At 33.6% G+C, this 25,085-nt stretch overlaps 1 protein-coding gene across 4 annotated transcripts; it reads left to right on the top strand.

Moving 5' to 3' along the window:
- Nucleotides 1-55: 55 nt before the first annotated feature.
- Nucleotides 56-24,973, top strand: ckn (CRK like proto-oncogene, adaptor protein). Of its 4 annotated transcripts, XM_035080378.1 has the most exons (7): nucleotides 56-187; nucleotides 256-438; nucleotides 20,764-21,042; nucleotides 21,130-21,453; nucleotides 21,546-22,264; nucleotides 22,346-22,762; nucleotides 22,853-24,973. In XM_035080378.1, the coding sequence occupies exons 3-7, from the start codon at nucleotides 20,772-20,774 to the stop codon at nucleotides 23,147-23,149; spliced, it is 2,028 nt and encodes a 675-aa protein (XP_034936269.1). In that variant the 5' UTR covers nucleotides 56-187; nucleotides 256-438; nucleotides 20,764-20,771; the 3' UTR covers nucleotides 23,150-24,973. The 4 variants fall into 4 exon arrangements, with proteins under 4 accessions (XP_034936269.1, XP_034936268.1, XP_034936266.1 ...); XM_035080377.1 differs by lacking the exons at nucleotides 56-187; nucleotides 256-438 and adding an exon at nucleotides 1,430-2,439; XM_035080375.1 differs by lacking the exons at nucleotides 56-187; nucleotides 256-438 and adding an exon at nucleotides 15,784-16,473.
- The last annotated feature ends 112 nt before the right edge of the window (nucleotides 24,974-25,085 follow it).

Here is a 25,085-nt window from a genome sequence, read left to right as displayed (position 1 = left end):
GGCCAGTGAGACCACCAGCAGTGCTAGTACAATCGATATTCTGCCAACCGGAGGGGGTGAAAAAAAAAACGAGTAAAGGAGAAAAAAGAAAGAGAGATTGTGAGAGCTTACAGTCGAAGAAAGTAAGAGAAAGAAAGACCCTGGTCGTGACATTTGTGGCCGCGGTTGTGTCTTTAATACATTCTCCGTGCGTTTTCATTTTATATAAATCTTTTAATATTTGTTTTAGCTTACTGACAAGTGATTTAATTTAAGTCTAATTGAATACCCATGGATACGTTGGTTGTAACTCACGTTCGGTTATTCAACAAAGATTTGTCCAATGACTGCTGTTGACTTGAAAATCTTGGTATATCCAGTATAAAACCAAGATCGCACGGATGACCTCAACGGTGCACGCGCCAGTTCTCGTGCTGCTGCAACTCTTATAAAATAGTGGTGAGTGAACCTCGTACTACATAGTAGTTTGTAGAGGAACAGAAAACAGAGAGATGGTGATTGCCAGAGGAGAGGAATGAGAAAGAGCGTAAAAAGGTGGACGTCAAGAACCGGAGAAAGACCGAGTGGGAGGTGTAGGAGGAAAACCCGTGGTCTGTTGCTATGGTGACACCCCTAACTGTGCAGCATCGGGCGTGCTGCTATGGGTACACGCTCCAAGCTGTTGATACTTGATTGCAACCCCACGAGGGAAGCAAATGGTTACAAAGTTCTGACTTGAACGACAACTGTCGACAGTCAACAAGGAAATCAGGGGTGAAGTCGTTACACCTGGCCAAGGACTCTCATATATTTTCTTTATTCTTTGTATTCTATGCTGTGACACTCGTGTCACCTTTTTACTAGTTTTTTATCTCACTCTCCTGTGAAGAAAAACTTCTAATTAACACACCATTATTTATTTTCATCCATATACTCGGAACTTGTACACACAAAAGTCGGAGTTTTCTAAAAAGTTCAGTAAGACATGATTAAGCAATTGACATATATCAGGTTTAAACAGAATGCATTTGAGTAATAATATATCACCAGATAATGGCATACAAAGCTTCTATAATATAAGCCTTGGTTTCTTATTAGTGGTCACGGTTAAACAAGCTTTCTCTCTTACTCTCGATCATCATCTTTTGTGTTGTCTTGCACGCTGGCTTAATTCTCACTTGTAATTGATGTTAATTAGAGCTATTGTACTAAGGCCCGACGTCCAACTTCTTGATCTGTTTCAACTAGCAAATTGTTTTATGGATATTTTGCATCAATAAAACTATCATCCTAAACAATAACAATGTACCAGTAATTAATTTTCAGATATAAAAAGTTTTTAATTTCGTAATTTTTAACCGATAATCAATAGATTATTTTTATCTAATGAAAATTACTCACATTTGTGATTGCACGTAATAGTGCATTTTATCCAATATTCACACCGGTTTGACTTATCTAATCACTCCCCTGTTTTGTTTTCCCGCCACTATCGCATTCAACCGCATCACCAGGAGACCGTCACACTATCAAAGGGGAAAACTACAACTATATATAACTTGATAATCGTATACATGTATATTTCAAAAACAATCTTACCATTTTTTTAAAAATCGGATAACACAAAGATAGAGAATAATTCAGGTGAAAATAGATCACTCCGTAATTGATAAAAGAAAAAAAACAAAAAAAATTTTTATTCGTAAAAGAATCAAAAAAATTATGGACAAATTTTAAATTCAATCTTGAACAAATAAGTATCATGATCTGTCATACATAATACCCTCCTGCATCAGCAAAATTTGAAAAACCCTTGAATAAAAGAATCTCATAGGTTTGTTTCTTTGTGTTGTGCGCGTGGTATAAGCCGGTCGCAATAGTCGCGTCGTTGTACAATAGTGGGGATCACGGTTTACGATTCACAAGTAGTAGGGATACGCACGGCGGCGTCGGACAATGGACCCGCCCGAGCGCTCTGGTGGTGTCTCACAGCACTAAAAGCCAACAGTATTGCTACGGTATCACTCGTGTAACATACTTTGTGAATTTCATCGTGTGTTCTTGTGTTCGTCGACGTGGATTGTTTGCCAGTTGGGATTATTTTAAGCGTCACGACCGGCATAATGAACTACGATAAAGTGTCATTTTTGTATTATCCTTAAAAGTTGTAATTATTTCAAAATAATATAATTTTACTTATATCAGTGAAGTGGAATTTTTTCCATGGCGTCTATGATTATCATGGCTTAAGGGTAAAGCATGGCGCGCGTAATTCGTGTCGTTCTGTCTTACATTTTACTTGATCGCAGGTGATAGTTGATACATTAAGTGTTTTTTATTTAATTGGGTATGGTGTATCTTGATATTGTCTACGATCTTTTTGCCAAATTAAAAAGACCTGATAGTTACGGGGATTGGAGTTTATTCGGCTTTTCAACAACGATATGAGGAGAATTAGTGGTAAGCAACTACTGTTGTATACATTAATATGATGATTATAACAACAAAGTTAGGAGTAAATTAAAGTTAAACTCTTTGCTATGATAAAGATATTGCTCTACAATTTATATGCGTGCAGAGCAATAGTTTTTTATGGTACATAACTTGATCAGATTGGTCTGTAAACATATTGTTGAATAATCGAGTCACGCGATGCGGGGCTATTTTTCTTACATCAAGCATATACCAGACCTTACATGCCGGTGAATTAAAATGCAGCTGTTGCAGAATCATTTAAAAAACACAATCATTCCATCTCAATATAAATTATGTGATTTCAATAGCTTTCATCCTCGTATTCTTATGACAAATTAGATCCAGTGGCGTAATTATTCTGTAATCTACTTCTTCACTGCCATAATTATTAAGTTATCTTGAAGCTTGACACTAAAAAATACAAAGCAATAAATTTGATTCAATACTACTACTGCTACTACTATTATCACAAAATTTGTGTTAAGGTTTTTGCATTCTATATCATCTTATTTGAATAAACAATATATATATTATATATATATTTTTTTTCGACGTCTATACTTTTTTCCTTTTTTTCTAAAATCTTATTTACATAAACTTTTGCATAATAGATTTGATGATTAATTATTTTGAACAATAATTCTCTCTTTTGCGAAAATGTTTACTGATAGAACTCTTCTAATATAAAGAAAAATAAAAACCTTAAATGCTAAATTATTTGTATAAATTAGACGTTAAAGTTCACAGACGTCAAATAAGTATATTGACCTCAGACAATAATAAAAATTTATCAATAAAATAGAATAAATATTTTTGAGTAAATATCAAAGTATATAGCAATTGTCGTGAGTTAATAATATTAATAATGACAAAGCAAATGGAAAAAAATTAAAAAATAAGCAGTAAAAAAGTCTAAGGATCGGCTTACAACAAGCATCGTAAAAATCTTTGCACGATCCCTGCTCTACCTATCCGGTCTCCTGTAACGAAGCGTAAAACGTACAGGCCAATTCGAATCGCAACAACGTACTCTCTCAAGTTTTTGCTCCCTCTTTACTTGTTTCTACTTTTTATTTTTATTTTTTTTTACGACGCCGTACTCCCAGTATTTCTCTGGTGTTTTTCGAACTAAAATCTCCGCGGTTCAACGATAACATAAATGCTCAAGGGAACGAAGGAAGAGGAGGTGGCATCGGATCTCTGGATATTCGAGAATCCCAATGGGCATCCAGAAAGCAGAAAGAGAGGCTTTCATCGCGTGAATATATAATCCAATACGCGTGTCCTCGACGTTGCGCGTACTCGGTAACAAACATCACGCCAGTTGTGTAAAGAGCGATCGTAAATTAAACCAGATACAGGCTTAACGACTTTGAAGAGTAATTACAAAGTATTTACAGTAGTACATCGAATTTTCCTGGAGTTCCATTCCATTTGAATTATTTTTCTTATTTATTCTCTTTTCTATTCTATATGTACTAGTTTTTTTTTCTATAGATATAATAATGTATACACTTTATATTTAATTTTTTATCTTAAAAAACCTTACCACCATGACTCGATCGCAAAGTGTACTTGGATCTTAGCCCAAGGAGTACTAGAGTGTACCAACTAGTATATAGGATCAGCTTTAGTAAAATCGATTTTGCTGCGACGAAATTTTTGTTGACGTGTTGTTGTAGCTCTATCGAGTACTTTGTTTTCATAATTTTTTTTTCTTTTTTCTCTGAAACACTTCATCTTCTTGCTGGTTATATTTTCGTTATTTTTCTATTTAACTGTCTGTAGATTGATGGTATATAGCATCATCACACATAAAGAAATACGGAGAAATTGACACTACCATCATTATCATTAATTGGGTCTGGATATTTCCTACCGATTTAAAGTGTGTGTATGTGAGTTTAAGTGATGACGTACATACAAGTAATTAATGTCTGAAATGAATTATACAGATGTTATTTTAATTTGAATCATATACACACATATACCTTTTTTACATTTTTAAGCAATATCATTTCAATATCTATATACTCATGGCCAAAATTATACTAACTACTTTTATAATGTGCTCATTACCAGTTTATAAATTATGATATTATAATAATTTTCAAACTGTTTTGAAATAATTATTTCCAATGTCACTACTTTTTCTTATTTAATTAATTTTTTTTTTTTTTTTTAATTAAATTGCCCCTTTTAAGGTTAAACTTGTAATTAAAGGTTTTAATTAAAGTAAATTTTTGTCAAAATTGTAACCCAGGTTTTGTTAATAATGGAAAATATTTATTTTTTCAAATTTAACTTATACAAATTTTATTTGTTAATTAAGAAATAACAAATATTTATTATTAATCATTATTATTTTCTCAAAAAAATTATAGTATTATAGGATGAAAGGTCACTGTCTGGGAAAATATTTATTTTTATAAAACAATAAAATTAATTTTATTAATTTCTCTTTAATGAGCTTTTAGAAGTGATAAATATTATTATCTTCACAATGTGGAAAGGCCACTGGGCAAATATACTTAAAAGAAGCAAAGTAAAAAGTCGTACAGTATTAAATTAGGTCACTGTGTTTATTTTTATTCTAATTACAATTAATTATGCTACATCAAACTAATAAATTAATAACAGAGTTTTTTCAAAATTACAATTTTTATTCACTAGATAAATTCAAATATATTTTATTTAATCAAATAATCTAGATTCTTTTTGTTACTATATTTTATGTTAAAATTCTCTTAATGGAGTAAAACATTTTTGAAAAAAAACTCTATTACTTTGAATGGATACTTTTATTAGTTATTGAAATGTTCTTTATTAGTTTTTAATCAAACTATCAAACAAGTATAAATTTTTTATGAAGACGATAATTATTTTAGTAGTTGAAAAATAGTATATTGATAATAGAAAAAAATTCAAATATGAAATTAATTATTACTACATTAATGAGTCAATGTAAACTAATGAAAAAAAAGAAAAAAAAATTGAATAATTACAGTTTATTAATGATGCTGTTGGCCATTAACATATATTTAAATCTGTTAATGCTGAGAAGGAAATTCTTTTCTCTCAATTTCTTCAATAGACCTTATTTATTGTACATTTCGGAAATCCAGATAAATTTGTCGTCGTCACGAATACCTTGAGAATAAATAAAAAAAACCTTTAGAGATCGAGGAAATGGATTTAATCCGTTTGGAATCTGTTGTTGAACATTTTAAAAGAGTTGTTGTCCCGCGAACGTGTTACAGGGATATTCTGAATATCGCGTGACACCGGAAAAGACTTGTCGTCGTCAAGTATTAAATACACACTGGACTATTGAGTGATGGGTTTTAACAATATAACGGATAGACAAGAGCAAAAAAGAAATGGAGAGACAAAAAAAATACTTCAAATAGATGTCCGAAATAATTTCCGTAAATGGTTCCATGTTCCGTGTGTGTATGTGTTTTTACTCAGACTACTGGCCCGGTTTTTTTATTCCTTCAAACAGCCTTGAAACGGCCTTTGTTTTGTTGGGCGAGGACGAAGAACCGGTGTAGAGCGACCAAAGAGAGCAATGAGGTGATTAGAGTGGTCCGAGGAAGACCCGAAAACCACGAAGCGTAAAGTCTATGGATTAAAATCCATCGATCGTACAATGTTCTTGGTAAGAAAGTTCATAGCAACTCATTTTGCTATATTATATGGATTCCTTGACGCGACAAAAGAGATTGTCCCCTTACCGGCAAAAACGGGGGTTTCCACGAGAGCCCACCCCGGAAGAATTGAAAAGAAGAAAGAGAAAGATACTTCGAAGAAAAAGAATAAAATAAGATTAGCAAAACTCCCCCCCTTTCTATCGTTTTTTTATTTTATATTACAACAATTCTAACCCAAGAGTTTTACGTCACAATGACGGTCAAACTAATGTGGCTACTGGCTCTTGGCGGGCCGTTTATTCGACTCTTTGTAACTGCAAGTGCTTGAGGAGGCCAAGAGGCTCTTAAGGACGGCAACATGGCTGGCGCAGTTTCACATTGTCAAGCGTTGCAATTTTGCTTGGGGGAAAAAAATTATGACTTGCGTTGAGTAACCATTTCAAGTCGTCTCTCGCACCTATCTTGCTATAGCAGCAGTTCAATGCTGCTGAGGAAGTTTCATGAGCTCGTAAGGAAGTAACATATATAGACTCATACTTGTGCAATATATTGCAATATACAAAGATAGAAAGCTAGAAATCTATAGGAATGCCAAGGATTCTGGGAAGTTATCTCCTCTTTATTTGATGTCACTCTGAATCATGAATTCTTTTTATGTTTGGAATATTTTCAACTTGTATTTTTATTTAAGGTCATGTAGACACACAATTAGAGATTGTACATTTGCTGGTGTTGGTATGTTTATCTAAAGAAAAAAAGAAGAAAAGAAAGAATTGAGATAATTCAAGTGCTAGCCACGTTTATAGTTACCCGAAACGTGTTCTTCTTCTTGGTCACGTCTTATTTTCTTGGGGACTATTGAGGTGTGGCAACAGAGTATTTGTAAACCAGATGAATATTGGGTCCTACAGCCTGAGTCCCTCTCATAATAACTCTAATCTAGCATCATCATCACCCACAACAACATGACTTTTCAATATTCTATTCACAAATAATAAAAAATAAAGACTAAAGGTATTTTCATAGATATTAATAAGCATGATAATGAAGGTAACTCGTTTGTTATATCTTGTACTAATATTATTTTTCATTGAAGGATGTCAGGGATGACCGTCATGAGACGTGGCAACATGGTTGCTTGTTGGATAAGATGTATCTCCTTCTATACTAGTCAACCAGAGAATATTAGTCCGCTCGACTTCTCTTATACTAGTATACTTACAAATAACACCAACATAGTCTCAGCATCATTGCTCTCTGTCAGTGTTTATGGAGTTTGATACACTTTAAGCCAAATCACTACCAACAAACATAATTACAATATTCTACAAATGTGGAATATAAATGTGGTTAAAGATGTAGTAATAAGATAAAAATGGAGCAGAGAATGGTAAAAGTAGTTGAATTATTGTAAACTAAAGAACTTTCTTTCCCACACACGTGTCATGTTTAAAAATCATACGGGTCATAGTAAGGAAGGAAATACAGTTATGTGGAATACACAAAGTGTGCGGGTGTATTTGGTATGCGAAGACGTCCAGATTATACGAAAGAGAAAGACAACGAGAAGTCAAAGCCCGTGGATCTCTTTAGCTCCGCCTATTCATCCGTCCGTCTCGTCCATCGTCAAGATACACGCAATGTCTCTCTTATCCCCTTCTATGGATTATGGAGTCGCGTATACGCACAAAAAGAGGCTTTTTTTTCAACATGTTCTCCAGCGTGTCTTAAACGAAACGAGCAATTTCAAAGTATAAAGCTATCGAGGTGTATCCTGAAGGTAATATTCATTCTTGGGAGCAAAATTATTCACCATATGATTTCGTTCACGCCCACGTAGTGCAGGGAAAAAGGAGTTGTTAAGGAGGCAGGAAATGACCGGCAATCGACTGTGGCATTAGTTTAAAATCATAACCTCCTATAGATAATTTTTTTGATTGTTATAACTGGGATATATAATAACCAAAACGATAAACTAATATAAGCAAGGAATATGAGCTCTAAAACTTTCCAATGATCATGTTGATGTATTTGTGGTTACTGCCTTTCTCGTGTTAAATTGAACGAGAGTTTTGTTGAAGAAGAAAGAAGAGTCATGCAAGTAACGATCATGCTAAAGGGGCTTCTGTGACTTCAATCTAGGGTTTATAATAACAGAAAAAAAGAGACAGCAGTGATAGAAAGAAAAATGGCCGATCGGGGGTGGTCTTTTGCTCTACGGGAGTACTTGGGTAGCAATCGATACTTGGCATTTAAATGATTCTAAAAAGAAAATTCAAGATGCAACTAATGAAATCACAATTTTTTCTAGACTATTTTCCTTGTCCTTATTTTTTCTTTCACCATCACCACCACCACCACCACCACCACCACCACCATCATCATCATCATCAGTTGTCTTCTACAATATCGTGTTGTTTTTTTCTCTGCTGTTTGTCTGTGGTCCAAGAATGAGAACTCATGAACGAAAAAGCTCAACCTCATAAACCGCAATCTACTCGTTCACATCTTTCACTTACCTCGTGAGAAAGTATATACAAGGGAGCGACGACGACGTCATAAACTTCTTCATCGTCTTAGTTCGAGTGTCTTGACATTTTCGTACCGTAAATTTCTGGAACGTCTCGTTCAAGTTTTCTACCTCGTCATTATCCAACGTCGTATCTGCAAATGGAGTTTGCAGTTTTTTTAAATGAAAATTTTCACTCAAATAAGATGAGGAAGATGTTGAGGTGAAAGAAAGAAAAAAGAATCATAGAAGGGATAGTGTGAGAGTGGAAAAACGAAAATGAGAAGAAGCAGAAGAGTTCAACGAACACATTGGTTGGCACGTGCGACAATCGATTCTTCTGTGTGTCCCGTCTCGACTTCTCGTGCACGTTATTATACTGTCGATGATCATACAGAGCGCTGCACTGCAGCAGAGAATAAGACTTGAATTAGTCTTTCATGAAAATCTCATATATGTACTTTATATTACTGACTTTATTGAGAAGAAATTTGCATAGAATAAAGTCTCTTTGTCCATCATAGAAACTGCACGTATACATTATTTTAGTTGCCATGACTCACGTCTCGTAATCTTCATAGCTTTCAAGATGGAATCAATCGATATGTACTGGGGAGTTTTTACCCGCGACATTTGAAAGCATTCGGGTTGTAGTGACTTTTAGTTGAACAAAATATTTGGTTGATTTGCTAGAAGAAGTAAAAGAAGATGAAAAAAAATGAAAAAGTAATAAGTTGAGAATGATGATGATTAGAGAGAAGCATTGAGAAAAATCGTTTGCCTATAGCATTATATTAGATATTGACTCTACACTTATTCAACCGTAATCTGGACGTAAAAGTGACTCTTGGTTTCTGCTTGAAATGTGTGCAGTGGCTTTTGCAGCTGTGACAACCATCCAGGATAGCTGCGTAAAAAATGAACGTGTTATAAATACCGTAAAGGGAGAAGAGTTATAGTAGTGAGAGAAGTAAGAAGGTTTGTGAGCACGTGGCAAACGATAGAAATGGTATATAGTCACCTTTATTCCTCCACCTCATAGCTAATGTTCTTATGTATAGATATATCTATAACATAAAGATCTACTCCTGTATTGTGTTTCATCACTTTTCACCCTCTAGCATAAATTCGCTCAGCAGCTCGAAAAGTACTCGTGCCAGATGGACTCGACGATTTAAATTAAAAAGTCGAGCAACGCGATCTCTTCTCACCCTATTTTCACGCTTTAGATAATTCCATTCAATGGCTTCTTCGATATATAAGAAAAGAATGGCCAAAGAATATACGAACTTTGAATTTTAATTACATTTTATATCAAAATTTTCATAATGAAATTTTATTCCTTCATTTTGTCATAATAGCTGTAATAAAGTTCACTAAGTTCATTGTAATTACATTGTCTACATTATTCGTAGTTTTAGATTGTTTTCTTTTTTTTATTATTAGCATCATCAACATATCCTAGTATGAGTTGACTCTTATCCCTGACCGTATCGTTTTAATTGCAAGTATTCTTCGATTTGCATATGCAACTATATAATGTAATGTGTGATGCTAGAATATCTTATATTAATTGTTGTTCGTATAATAGATTATATGACCGTCTGGATAGAGATATAACGATTTATCATAATTGAATGCTTCAACGTAATCCCGATATAGTAATTATCTCAGTATAAAATATCACTGCTTTTTTCTCTCTCTATAATTTTCTTTCTTCCTTTTCTTCTATCTTTTCTCTGACTCTTATTTTAGCATAGAAACATTTCATTCTCTCGTGATACTCTATAACATTTTTTATTATTCCGCCTACTACACCACATATACGGGCAACCATGAAAACGCATTAAGTCACTTTGACAATAAGTATTTACACGCTTGAAATTGCTCGAGTACCCGGCCTTCAGAATAATAGAAAAAAATTCCACTATTTTCATTATATCGAACAAGTACACTGCAAATCCTTATATTTCATAAATGTGCTAAAATAACACATATAGAGAGTTTTTAATGTAAAATATCCATAAACAAACTGTCAATGATTAGTAGACATTTTCTATACATTTTATAGTGTGTTAAAATCTATAATTTGTTTATGGGATATAACATTAAAGAGGCTTTGTGTGTTAAAAGTGTCTACAAGAATAACACACTTAAATTTAAAGTGTACGTGATAACATATTTCATTTTTATTCTATTCAGTTAATGTGAATAAATAATCTACTATTTTGGCTTTCATTTGCTCCATGAAAAACTAAATAAAGTTTTCAACAGGAGTAAATAATAATAAAATATTTTCCGTATTTTTGGATGCTTCTCATCACCCTGATCGGAAAATTCCGTGAATTAACATTGCAGCCAGTTGTGACAAAGCCACTGAGATGACTTATTGACAAACTTCATCAGACAAATGCTGACGTGGGTGAATCACTGATATATATATAACTTCATTTACGCCTGTACTAATTTCAGGGGTGTAAGAATAGTCCTTGAATTGATCTGAATTGCATAATATCGCACCATACAAATATCCAATATTTAACAAATAAATTTATTAGATTTAATCAAAATTTGTAATAAAGACAGATAAACTTTTTGATATATTTTACCATGAAAAAATTGAATCTTAAACAATTAGTTTGAAAAAAAAAAAAAAATAAAAATACAACGATTTCTTTGACCATTACATTATTTTTATGGTCACTATAAGCCCTATTATCCTCACCGTAAAATTGTTATTAATAGAGCTCTGAAAGTGATATGGATAATAAAACAATTGAAGAATCTATTTTGTGGTAAAATCCCATGACAGAACAGTCATTAAAATTATTTTCATTACATAATAATTATTTAAATATATACTACAGAAAACTTTCTAAAAATTTTGCAAATTAAAGTTATTATTTACAAGTATAGCTTACACCTAATTTTAAAGGTAAAATTCTCTTTTAATTATAAGCATTTTTTAAAAGTAAAAACGATTTTCTTCATGCAAAAAAACTTTGAAATATTATTTAATATATTTTTCACTAATAGTTTTACATTATAATAATGTCGTAAACTTAAAATAGAATAATTATTTAAATACTGGGCATCAATAGATACGGAGAACAACAAGTCAAGTTGAATGGAGTTCGAAAAATCATTAGAATACTTTTCTTTACTTTGGAATGATTTTAAAAAGGTGCCTTAAAGATACTTTAATTCATCAACAATTTCTGTACTCAATTCAATGCTAGAGATTTACTTGTAAGTTTATTATCCAAAATCAAAGGATAAAATGACATTTTATATTTACAAAAAATTATTCTCACGCTCATAATAAAAACCTAAGTCTTCTATATTAATTTCAACAGCTTTGTCTCCCGATATCGAGGCTAAAACCAATTTGTGCGATATCGAGAGTCGTTCCAAGACGTTTCAAGATAATTATGAGGTTGATTGCAATAAACACGTGTCCTCTAGAATTCGATTTACATATGGATTAGGAATCCTAAGCTCAGTCTGTAGTGTATATTATTCTCAATTGGTAGGTCAACCGATTGTCGACGACCTGTCATGCGCATTCATATACGTAATACCGTATATTGGCATGCATATGACGTTGTCCTCAAAGCTTGTTGCAAATGTGTACATGCATGTTTTGAACGATATTTGTGATTACATCGCAATCGAGCCGTATGTATATTTGGTAACAGTATAATAATTAAATGTATAAGTGACATATTCACACACATTTTAATTTCTCTTTATTCTCGTTTGTTCGATAAATTTTTGCGAATCGTTTCTTTTCTCAAGCAATTATAGCACGCGAATAACGGCCTCACTTAAGAGTTTTCGATAAATTTTTACGAGGTCCTTCACTGTGTTCTGTGTGTATATACCTCAAGGGATCAAAAGATATAATAATTATATTCACTGCATAACTTTATGTCGTTGCATCTTGGAGGAAAAAAATTAAAAGACTTTTGCAAGTTAACAGCTTCATCCCTTTAGCATATAAGACTCGTAGAAAATAAACAGATAAAATTTTTAGTTAACATATACAATAGTATACTAGTGTGTACGAGAGTTAACGGGTACGGTTAAAAAATAAAAAGAAAGTTAGAAAAAAAAACGAGAGAAAATAAATAAATGAAAACTATACTCGATTGACGGCATAACATTCAAAGCGGATGAGAAGCAGACATATTTTTTTTCTCTTTTTCCTTTTATTCTCTATTTCCCCCGAGTAATCACCCTCGGTTCGATTTATTTTGGGTTGAGCCAGGGCGTAGACCGGAACTTCCTCTCGCCATAGGCGCGACTCTCAACGCGAGGCGGATAATCATACAATTTGCCTGCCTTGCGAAGAGCATCGACCATCTACAGTCTTCTGAAAATAGAACATATGAATCGGTAAAGTACATAACATGAAGGACGGTGAGAAGTTGCGAAGTATCCTTGAGTATTATATGTCCAACACTTGAAGATATATCTTGAGAAACTTGGTATACTACTTCCCTTCTTGGGATGTTGTCGGTTGCTTCATTCGCTCTTTTAACATGGAAAAGAGTCAAGAGATTAAAATGTAAAAGAAAAAATCCAAGAATAAAGAAACGAGTTTAACGGACTAACGGGGCAAAGTAATTTTATGTATTCTCACAGGAGCATGGATAATTTTTGATGCAAACGAGGAGTAATTTCGAGGTTTAAGTAGAAATGAAAATAAAATAAAAAAAAAAAGCAAGGATTGTTTTATTTTACTTTACATGTAGCCAAAGAAATGAAATCTACTAAGGTTTCTGTCTATTTCTTCTGAAGTTTCGTCTACCCAAGGGGTAGTAAAAGCATGACCGGATAGAACGAATAAGATGGGTATGAAAGCCAAGTGGAAATTAGTCTAACAGAGAAAGTAGAAACAGCTCTGCAAAAACAGACAATGAGTTGTATTGAAAAGAAACAACCTCTTGGTGGTCTTGGTCTCTTTACTCTATTTACCTATCCTCCCTGTTTACCTTGTACGTTTCACTTGCATTTCTAAAGACACCCCCAGCAATTTCCGGTTGAAAAACCAGCGATACAATTGTTTGATCCTTGTGCGTCTGTTACATCTTGTCAGACATAAGAGTATATACCATTAAGACTCACGATTGTAAATTATTATTTCTATTCATCCTATCAGAGATTTATTATCGTTGTTGGTGGTGTTATGTTTACGAGAATCATCACATTTATACTATTGTAACAATTAATTTCTAGTATATTCGAGAAGGAGAAGGAAGAGGGAGAGGGAGAGAGGAATTAATTAACATGATGACGTTTAAAAGTTTTATTTTCAACTAGAGAAAATGACAGGTATTAAATATTTTCTTGATGAGATTGATGATAAATACGTTAGAATCATTTATTGATACATAGATAATTATATAATAATATTATTCAAATACTACGTGCACTAGTTAACAGTTGCTTTTATATATCAATATGATATTAAGCAATAAAATAATGTCGTTTAGTATTTACATAATTATTTTTATATTTTACGACATATTTATGTCATTAACAAATTAATAAGACTTGAATAGTTAAAATTTTTCATGATATTATTATAATTAGTGTAATTATTGAATTTTCACAGGATATTTTAATGAAGAAAAATGAATATTCAGTATAGATTTTATTGAATCTATAATCTGTTTGCTTTTAGGTATTGATTAATATTTATAATTTATTTGATTTTATAACTATTTAAAGTATTGCATTAGAAAAAATAAGTTCGAGGTAATAAAAGAGTGTTTTTTTTTTTCATGTTAATCAATAAATTTTTTTTAAATAAAAATAAGTAGTCATTGAATAGTTCATTTATTCGGTGGTATGCAGTTAATTTGGTGATGACATTTTAACAGAAAAATTTTTTTTCTTTTTTCTAAATTAATTAGTGGTAATTAACAAGTGGTTTGACAAATTTAAAAGACATTGTTTTTTTGAAATAAAGAATTGCCAATAACAAACTCTTGATTTTTCTCTGAAAAACACGATTATTAAATTGAAATATCTTTTTTCTCTCAAAACTTGAGCTTTTATCAATTTATTAAATTGATCTTGGATTCCCAAAAAATACTCAATAAATTTCAACATTATTTGTGTATAACAAATAATTATTAATTCATATAATAAACAATTTTTCCAACACTTTTTGGAGAATATTATTTATTAATATATTTTTCTGTTCATTGATATTCTCTTTGATTTTCATGACGACAACCAATAAATCTGAAAGAGAGTTCCTTCATCATCGCCTCATGGTGTTTCTCTTTGACGTAAGGTGAAGCGCCCTTAGGCATCTGAGTATCATCGATGACATCCCTTTGGATTGAATACACTATCCTAGATTTCACGCCGCTAGCATGCTGGTTCTGACGTCTTTTTATAACTTTCAGCTCTTTCAGTTAACTCTACCGAGCGTCTCTTCTTTTTATCTGCTCTTCTACATACAAGTTTTGGAGTCATTTAAAATAAATTACTTCAAGTAAAATATAAGAATCTAGTGTATATTATCAATTATATTTTGATATTCTTGTAAAATCTTATAGGCCGACGACCATATAATGACCAACTTACCCATAACATCGACCTGCTTTTTGCTTTGCGAAATGCTTCGCATCATCAATGAGTGCATAAAATCCTTTACTTCATGGCTTAATTTCCTCTCTCTCAAGCTTATTCTCAATGTATCGCGGTCGAGGCGCCTCTGTACTGCTACACCATTTGATTATTTATTCATTTTATCTCTCCAAATCCTACGCCGGCATCAGGGTCGACCTACGCGACTCCACGAACTCGTTTACCCACCTTCAGCCTCCTCTTTGGGACCCGTGTAGGTCCCTTTGCACTCACCATCATAGCTTTACCATCACCACAATCACGACGACAGCATCGAAATGACTTTGCCAACCAGAACTTTCTGTCAGTTTAGTTCGTGCAATCGTGTCGTTCTGCTTCACTAAAAATTATACCTCTAATAATTTATTGCTATTTTATTTAACTTAATCTTTGACATCCATTTAATTCCTTGCTTTTATTTTACGTAAGACTCTTGATGCTGTCCGTAATTCTCTTTTATAATAATCATACTTATTACGATAGGTTGTGATGATGATGATGATGATGATGATGATGATGATAGCAACCAAATGTGAGACAGTGTGTCGCGAGTGATGTTGGTTTAATCATAAAATCAATAGAACGACCTCGAGATAAGCTAGTTGATTTGGTTTATCAGTGAGGATTTAACTGTATCAGTAGATAACATTAGTATTATTATTATTCTTATTTATATAGTTGAATATTCTGGTGTGTCTTACATAAAACAAGCCATTGGATTATTTAATTTAAATCTCAAGTTGTATTTTAAAAATGAGCACGCCTACGTAAGATGAAAGATCCGTGATCGACGACGAGTGGAAGAAACTATCAAATAAGGAGTGAAGTGAAGAGCGATGGCCATTACCGCAGTGTCGAGTTGTCTGGGTCCCCCGCCACTTCCTCCGGGTAAACGATTTCTTCAACGATCGTCTAAGAAGCTCTCTTCGACATACCTGAGCTTCCGTGACCCGGCTATTGAATTGTGGATCCCAATGGTTCATCACGAGATTCCTCAGTATGCTGTGATCAAACCTCTTCCACCACGATCAAGATCTCGTGCTTCTTATACGACCCACAATAACCAAGACTTTCATTTCCCTTCAGCAAACTTATTCAGAAGTCAATCGGAAGGAAATTTACGTGTTAAGAAAACCGCAAATATGTCGACGTTGGCTCCATTGGACAAATGTATAAAAGCGATTTACGGTAGCTGGAAAAATTTGATGCATCGTAAGTGTCCTATATATGTATAGATAGAACTGCTTGCTGCTCTAGTACATACATATGCTTTTTTATAATCTCTATCAGAGTACAAGGATACCCAGGGACTCACGGAAGAGACGCGCGAATGATCGTGCTCGATGGAGCGCGAAGCAGGTTCGACATTCGACGTCGTGCTCGGTGACGCCCGTAAACAGTAGCAAACCGATCGATCGTCTAAAGGATAAACGAGTACATATACTCTCTTGAATAAGCTCCAAGTATATATGTATATAGATGTTGGTGAAAGAAAGAGAAAAATCCGAGGGTGGTCTATAATCTAAGACTAGTCTGGAATGTGTGCAATATCTAACTCGATAAGGAATTTTCTTCTTTTCTATTACTATTACATTTACACATTATGGCTTTAATTATGTTGCCTTCTTACATACTTTTTTTTTTTATTACAAAATACAAGTTAACTAATCATCAATAAAAAATAATAAACACAAAATCCTAACACTAATTTTTAATGCTGCTAAATTGATGAGTTACTACCAACGATTTTAGTGAAGTATAAAGGCTTTAAAATTTTCTCAGAGAGACTGTGTGAGGAATCTCCAAGGTCTCTAGGTGCTTTAATAATTCACCATAAGACTTTTCGACGCGTTGAATCCCCACTCAGTAAACTTCCCCTTTCATCTCAACCACCATTAGCTCTGTTTCTGCGTTATTCAGCTGGGACACGTCCCAACTATTTGGCTTGCTATGTCACAGCTTCTATTTTATATAGATATATATATACACCTTTCACAAGCACACGGATGCTGTGAAAACCTTTCTCGGGCGTTCCAGTTTGGCTGGAGAACGGGGAAACCCGTTTACAACTCAAGAGATCGTTTTATCGCGTCGAGACCATAAAACACAAAGTGTTCGTTGTCGAGAAAAGATTCCAAACATTCTGAGACAGATCTCTCTGTTCTACCATAATTTTTCTTCAAGGGAACGTTCAAATTTAGCTAAAAGCTGAATAATAGATATTCGTGTACTCCCTAATCTTTGATATAATTACTGGCTTCTTATCTTTCTTCTATCAAAGATCATCTAAATTCATTTAATTGACATGTTTTTTTCCTGCAACAATTAATTAATATATATCAGTAAATGATATTAGTCCTGAAAACATTGTGCTATATTTATATTATTTATCGTATAAATGGTGAGCTTATATATTAGCTGTAATTAAGCCTACACATTTAATAATGAACCAGTATTCACACGAATGGTTCGCGTGCTTGCTCAAGTACGTAATCCTAGATACTATACCCTCGATGTCGTCATTAAAGTGACTAGGTTGCGTAAAATCGGAGCAACGTAATGCTGATAACAGCATAGAATCGTCCATTCAGTAGACTATTTTTCTATCAGCATTACAAGATGCTTTCTATTTATAAATATTTTTTAAAATAAAATAGTAATTTATGGATTCCGGAACTGGTAATTGTATTCTAAAATTGGAGCAAGCTTAAAAAAATAATGACTAGTTTTAATTTTTAATGGTTATTTAGTTAATTATGTTTGTTATAAAGAGTATGACATCAGAATGAATAATTGGGTAACTTAATCTCAGAAATGAATGGAATTGAAATAGCTACGATAAAAGTTTTTTTTTCTCGGATTATTAATAAAAAGTATTGAAGAAATTTTTTTTAAATAAAATCGATAAATAACTTATGGAAGTTTGAGGTTTTAAAAAGATTGAAGAAAAGTTATTTCTTGTATTTTTCAATTATTTATGCTTAGTTACTGATGTTCTTCTTTATCAATAAAAAAAAAAAAAAAATTAAACAATTTAGTTAATGGATAATTTCAAAACTAGAAAGTTCACGCTTTCAAATACATTTTCGTTTACTTCAATATAATAATTCTTAATAATGATACAGCTGTTTAAGAATGACTACCTGACATTCAATATTTTCTTTATACATATCATCTTTTTATAAATAGTATATAAAACTCGAGAACTGAATAAAAATTTTTCTATCATATGTACACCATTTTTCATTGATTTTTACTTGAAAATTGACAAAAAAAACTGCTCTTTTTTATGTAGCTTTTGATCTCCGCCGATCATTGATCTACTTACATTCAATAATTTTCAGTCAATTTAGTTTTATTGGCAAAACACTTTCCAGGAACCTAAAAAATTTATTTATAACTTCTAAAAATCAGACAATTATTCAAAATAAAAGTCTCTATAAAAATGTGACCATCACTTACTTGAATGCTCACCATTTTTTTTATCTTTAAATTTCTTTTTCATCTTAGTCGAATTTATGTTTAGTGCTGTTGGTTTTGGTTTATATAAAAAAAGAGAGAATTGAAAGTGGGAAAAATCAACAACCTGTTGATACACCAACAATAGAATTTCTCTAAACTACCACGACAAGTTTGAGACTGACGTTAGGTATAAAGTGATGGGCCATGAAGAAAATTTTTTTATTGAAAAAGTATAACTAGTTTGATGTAGTTCTATAATCTAACAACTGTATTTTTCCCCTAACTAGTGAAACACGTGTTAGGCGTGTTCAATACATGGATATAAATAAGTTTCATATTTCCATCGGAGTCTTTTATTAAAAATTATAAAAAAGAAGCTCGCACGTGTCTTGTATATAAGCTGTGTAAGTGTATCTGCAAAGCAAGATGAGAGACAAGGTGGTCATTGGTTATTCATGATGAAATAAGTCAGTTAAGTGCAATGTATGATGTCGCCATGTTATTAAAATTATTACATCGTCGGAATAGGTAAAACACAGAGTTAAAGATATTTCCTTAGTACTATTAGAAAATATCTGAGTAAATGGACACCCGGATAAAGTACGTGCTCCTTTGTATGGAACCTCATTTTTCTACTTCCCCTCTCATCAAGCTATCCCTCTTTCTACTTATCTCGTTTTTTTATATTTCTTTATTTCACGACGAACGTGCGCTAAGATATACTATGGCTTAGTGTTCTCACCCCGAAAGAAGAACACTTCGAGTGTCTCTTCTTCAACGCTCTCTTACTATGGTCGTTAAGGTTTTAGTTGCTCTCGTGCTCATCTCACCAGTTTTCCTTCCTTTTTTATTTGCACTACCAACCAATTGTGTTGACTTTGAGGCCATGTCTATCTCGTTACGTCATGACCTCTTCTTCTACTTTTTGGTTATCTTTCTTTTCCCTCGTTTCTTACTCTTTTTTTTTTTCTAGATACTTTTTTCCAATTCTTTCATCATCCAGCATCAAACACCCACATAACTGTGCCTACGTCCTAAGGAAGATAATACTCGAGGCCACCCAAACATTTTCTTCAATCTTTCAATTAATTATTAATATAATTCAGAGAGAAACTCAATCGCGCAATCAACAGCAGATTTTTTTCCAAAAGACCTGCTATATATTAATTTATATGGCGCTAATACGACTGACGCGTGGCCCAGAGAAACGTGGGAAGACGATGAACTAGATTCAAGTGTAGTGGTAATATAACCCTGTAGGACTAGAAGAAAGTCGTATTATTTATTGATATTAATAATTATTATTTATTTAGTTTTTATTTGGTTTTCTAATACTTTTTATTATTATTATTATTATTATTATTATTATTATTATTAAGGAAATGAATTAATTAGAGATACTGATTATTAATAGATAGAAATAAATGGACTTACTTTATATAACAAACTATATAAAGTAAAGTGTAAAGTAAAGTTGGTGTACTGATAGCGGAAAATATATTCCAATGTTTAATATGTGCACGACATTTTCGGTCGACGCGCGAACTGGTTCGCTTTTATAAATGTAGACGCGTCCTACGCCGATGAGAACCTGTTCTTCCGCTCGGCCACGCTCCTCCGCGCCCGCAACTCTGAGTCTTGAGGGTCTTTTTCCCTTCACTCTTCTGTACCTTAGTTCTCTCTTACTCGTTTGCCAGTGTCGTAGAAGAAGGGGGTGAACCACTCGCGACTTTTCGCTATTTTTTTTTCACGAGCTCACGAGATTTCGAGTCTCTTTTATTCTCATTTGGTTCGCACGGGACAAAGGCCCATAGCAGAGAGGAGTGTTCTCGTTGGCTCTCTGCTCGTTCTCTGTACGTGTATAATTTACTCCGTAAAGAATAAGCTCAGTTAAATTGTATTCAATTCGTACGCAAATTTAAGTCATTGACACGCAAGATGAAAAGAACAAAAGATGATTTTAAAGAACATTGAAAAGCGTTGAAGTGAAGAATAATTAAGTGTGTAAAGTAATAAAATGTGTGTATCTTTTTATTGCAGTTGGCGGTATGAGCCGGCCGTCGAAAGCGGTGACCCAGGTAAAGAAGGTGGCACCACCGGCTGTGCCCGATGTCTTCCGACACTCTGGCTCGTCCTTTGGCTCGGCAGGATACGCCAGCAGCGAGGACGGTGGTTTCCTGTCGAGTGGCGGGGGTGCTCCCGGTGACGACGGGTCCTATGGAATGCCAGCAGGAAAGAGCCCGGGCCCCATTTACACGTATTCTGGATTCGCATTCCCACCAGTTGTTGGGAACAAATATGCTCACGCCGAGGATCAAGGTTAGTATCGGCAACATCGCAGATATTACCCGTAAAAGGTATACCGAAAGCTGACTTTCAAATTAAACCATTGTTCTTTATTTTTAGGTATCGACATGACACAGAGTCCAGGACGTGATAGTCCAGGTAGTTCAGGTTCAGGATCCGGTTCAAGACACTCAACAGCTTCTTTAGACTCTGGTAGAGCATCAGGATATCATTTAGGTCCCCGTGGACCTGGAGCTTTAGCTTCATCACCAAGATGTTCCATCAGTTCACTTGGTAGTCATCCAGATAGACCTACGGATCTTGATGTTGTTCATGCTTGGTTGACGGAACTTCAATTTGAAGAATATTTTCCTCTTTTTGCTTCTGCTGGTTATGATCTTGCAACTATAACTCGTATGACCCCAGAAGACCTCACAGCCATAGGTAATTGACATTTTGATTGTATGAGATTACATAGAGTCTATATAAATTGTATAGAGTAGAGGGAGAAGTAAAATACCGTGTCGTGATTTCAGGTATCAAGAAGCCAAATCACAGAAAACGACTTAAGGCGGAAATCGACAATCTCAACGTGGGCGATGGACTACCAGAACATATACCAGGTTCATTAGAAGAATGGTTGAGACTGTTACGACTTGAAGAGTACTTGGGTGCTCTTCATCAGCAGGGTATGAGATCTGTAGAGGACGTAACGACACTTACATGGGAGGATCTTGAAGATATTGGCATAGTTCGATTGGGACATCAAAAAAAACTTTTGTTAGCGATTAAAAGGGTCAAAGACATTCGTGCGGGTAAAAGAATTCAACCATTAGATCTAGCAAGACTTCCACCACATCCTGGTCATACTCAAGATGTAGTTATTCAAAGAGGAGGATCGGATCTTCCATCGCCAGACGAGGACTGCTCATCTCCGGTATTAAGGTCTTTCCAGAGAAATGAATCGACGTCTGCATGGAGAAGTATGTATGCAGCATTGCCAGGTGGTTTAGAATATAATACAGTAGGTAGAGGACCTAGAGGAAAATCATTAGAGAGTTTAGAAGATGCTCCATTAGCTTATCCACCGTCACCAGCACCTACATCTCATATCGAGTCAATTGGTTGGCGTCCTAGATGTTTTGAAGATGGCGACGTTACGCCTACAAATGAAGTTTCATCGATAATTGAAGCTGGAGGCAATACTCTTCCAAGACCAAGACATTGTTTAGTGCGACCAAGACCAGTAGCTAAGGTAAAACACCGTTAAATTTTTTCTCGACCTAATAAATAAATTAGTATACTAAGATGTTAAGGATGTTATAATAAAGTTTAGTTGTTGGATCAGGTCACTGCAACACAGGGACAATTTAAATCATTGCCTCGAGACTTTGATAATAAATATCAGTTGACATATGGATTAGAAAGTAGTCCGCATTTGACTAAACGTCGTCCACCATCACCACCACGACGTCAGAGTTCTAGAGATATTGGAAGTAATGGAGGTAATGGTGATGTAGTGATTGACTGTAGTGGACCCGTACCAACTACTTGTGAAGAACATCTTCACCATCATCTTCATCATCCACCGCCTCCAGCACCAAGTGGTGCTCCTTCTACACCGCAGATGCATCGGCCAACATCATCAATGTCGCGCTCGTGGGGTAGTGTCAGTGCTAATGTAAATGAAGAGCACGAACTCATTGCAACTCTTGCATTGCAGCATCGCAACGGATCTGACGCCAGTTTCAAGGTATATATATATATATATATATATGTCTAGATAATTATCATAATATATTCCTGAAAGTCAACTAAAAATTCATGTCTTTATTTTAAACAGTCAAGTTCGAGTACAGAATCAGACTCGTTGCCCTTCGCCAACGAGAATGCAGGTACAATAAAACAAAGAGCTGCAAGAGTACAAGAGTATACTAACAATCCATCAAGTCTCGGAAGTCACACAACAAGTCATCAGCATCATCATCATACTCAACAATATCATCATATAATTGGTAGTGAATCTAGTGGAGATGAGCCTGCTGATGTATTAAATGACATTGGTAATATGTTGGCTAATCTCACTGATGAACTCGATGCAATGCTTGAGGAGGAAAAACGCCAAGGCCTCAACTCATAATCATCACAGACTCTGATTATGTTCTTTATTTCAACTCACGTTGCCATAGATCGGCAAAACGATATGAGAACGTTTTGCCGTATTGGAAGGGAGAAGTCACGCACTTAACTGCGAAATAGAGAATAGAATAGAAGTGAAATAAAAGCACGATTGTATTTTTTTTTTGCTTATTTTTCATTAAATCGTAACATAAGAACAATTAATTACATGTATAAAGAACTTTCGAAAGCTTCACAACTTTTTTATATCATGTTTTTGTTACTGTGTTAAAAATTGAACAATTAAAAGTGTAGTCCTTAAATAAAATCGAGTTTTATTATAAACAGGGTCGTTAAAAAAATAGCTTGAAAATTACGTGGCAGAGTTTCTCGGATTCATCTTTCTTTCATGATAGTCATAAAACTTTATATGTTGATACTAAACCGATAATACCGTGCACGTGCGACTCCAATACTATGTCCTTCGAATGCAAGCTTATTTTTGCTACAAACTTAGGTCATATGGTACTGACTGGTCATTATTACCGTCTTCAATCCTTTATAAGACATTCCACTAGAATTTGGTCTAATTTCCAAAAGTAAAATGAAATTTTTGAATACATTGATGCATACAAAAGTAGTTCAATAATGTAATTACTGTCTACTTACAAGCAGTAAAAATGTAGTTTTTGTAATAATGAATAAAAATAGTATAACTAAAAATAATCTTCCGTCAGCGTAAAAATGTAAAAAAATAATGTAACAGGAAGACTGATGACTGTTGATCAATTCCTGAATGATATTTATGTTATGATAACGTATATATTATTAATTGTCAATCAATGTTTTTGTTTTTAATATTCTTTGTTAATCAATTATTCTATACGTCAGGTTTTTGTACGTGACTAATAATAATCGGTGAAACAACGTACCCATCATTTTGAAGGGTACCTGAGGAGATTTTATAAGTTTTACATAACATAAAAATTTATTGTAATTTATACGCAATGTATACAGGTGCTCTATTGCACTGTCGATCGTGACTTAGGTGCGTTTAAATGTGTAAAAATTATTGTCAAAATTTTTCAACTTAAATCACTCAGTCATGCTCATAAAAATTAATTGACAACTATTGATTTAATCAATTCAATCGTAGATCCTGTAGTTGGATCTCGTTTGTGTTCCTGCCAATGTGACACAATATTAAATTGAATAATAAATTCAATATTTAAGATTACTTTATAATGTTTGAGATTATTCTCAGCGAGAAATTAAAATTAAATAATAAATTAATAAATGTAGGTCTGATTATATCAGATCGATGACTTGTCTTGTTAACTACTGTAGAAATAGAGTTATATATATATAGATACCATGAATCAGTAGTGGATTTAGGGATATTGTCGGAAGTAAAAAAAAATTCTTTTTGGAAAGATGAAAAAAGATGAATTGAAAAGAACTGTCAAGTTTATGCCTATTTTTTGTCTTACAATAAAGAAACTAAATTTTCCGTCTATTCATCTCATATTTCATTTTTTCCATTCATATATAATTGTCGTACTTTCTTTTAATCGTACTTAAAGTACCATACTACGTTGGCGACTACCGACAATAGCTCAAAATCAATGCTTTTACGTGGTGTATAAATATTATATATAAATATATTACTTATAGATTTTGTACAAACGTATGCGTTTCACTGGTCTTCATGTATTGAAAATCAGCGCTCGCCTAAACTGTATTGTACACCCCCTCCATGTTGGTTTTAATATACATATATATTATTTGATTTAATAATTATACAGATTGATCTTTAAAATAAAGCCGATTGGTGCAAAATAATGAACAGTCTTGTAATAATCTATTTTAATCCACATTAAAATGAATAGTTACTCTGAATGAATTTTAGATCAAGAAAGTATATTCATTTCAAATTAAATGAATAGTGATAAAAGTAA

The sequence above is a fragment of the Chelonus insularis genome, unplaced genomic scaffold (genome assembly GCF_013357705.1).
Source record: "Chelonus insularis isolate UGA/USDA-ARS -01 unplaced genomic scaffold, ASM1335770v1 contig_276_pilon, whole genome shotgun sequence".
NCBI classification, from domain to species: domain Eukaryota; kingdom Metazoa; phylum Arthropoda; class Insecta; order Hymenoptera; family Braconidae; genus Chelonus; species Chelonus insularis.
Note: the sequence above shows the minus strand (reverse complement) of the source record. Positions and strands in the feature narration are given on the sequence as shown.

Excerpts from the sequence above, each read along its gene's own strand:
- ckn (XM_035080375.1), top strand. The coding sequence starts at position 16,098 with ATGGCCATTACCGCAGTGTCGAGTTGTCTGGGTCCCCCGCCACTTCCT. Across the intron at positions 16,474-20,763 it reads CTGGAAAAATTTGATGCATC|TTGGCGGTATGAGCCGGCCG; the intron begins GTAAGTGTCCTA and ends TTTTTATTGCAG. Across the intron at positions 21,454-21,545 it reads AGAAGACCTCACAGCCATAG|GTATCAAGAAGCCAAATCAC; the intron begins GTAATTGACATT and ends TCGTGATTTCAG.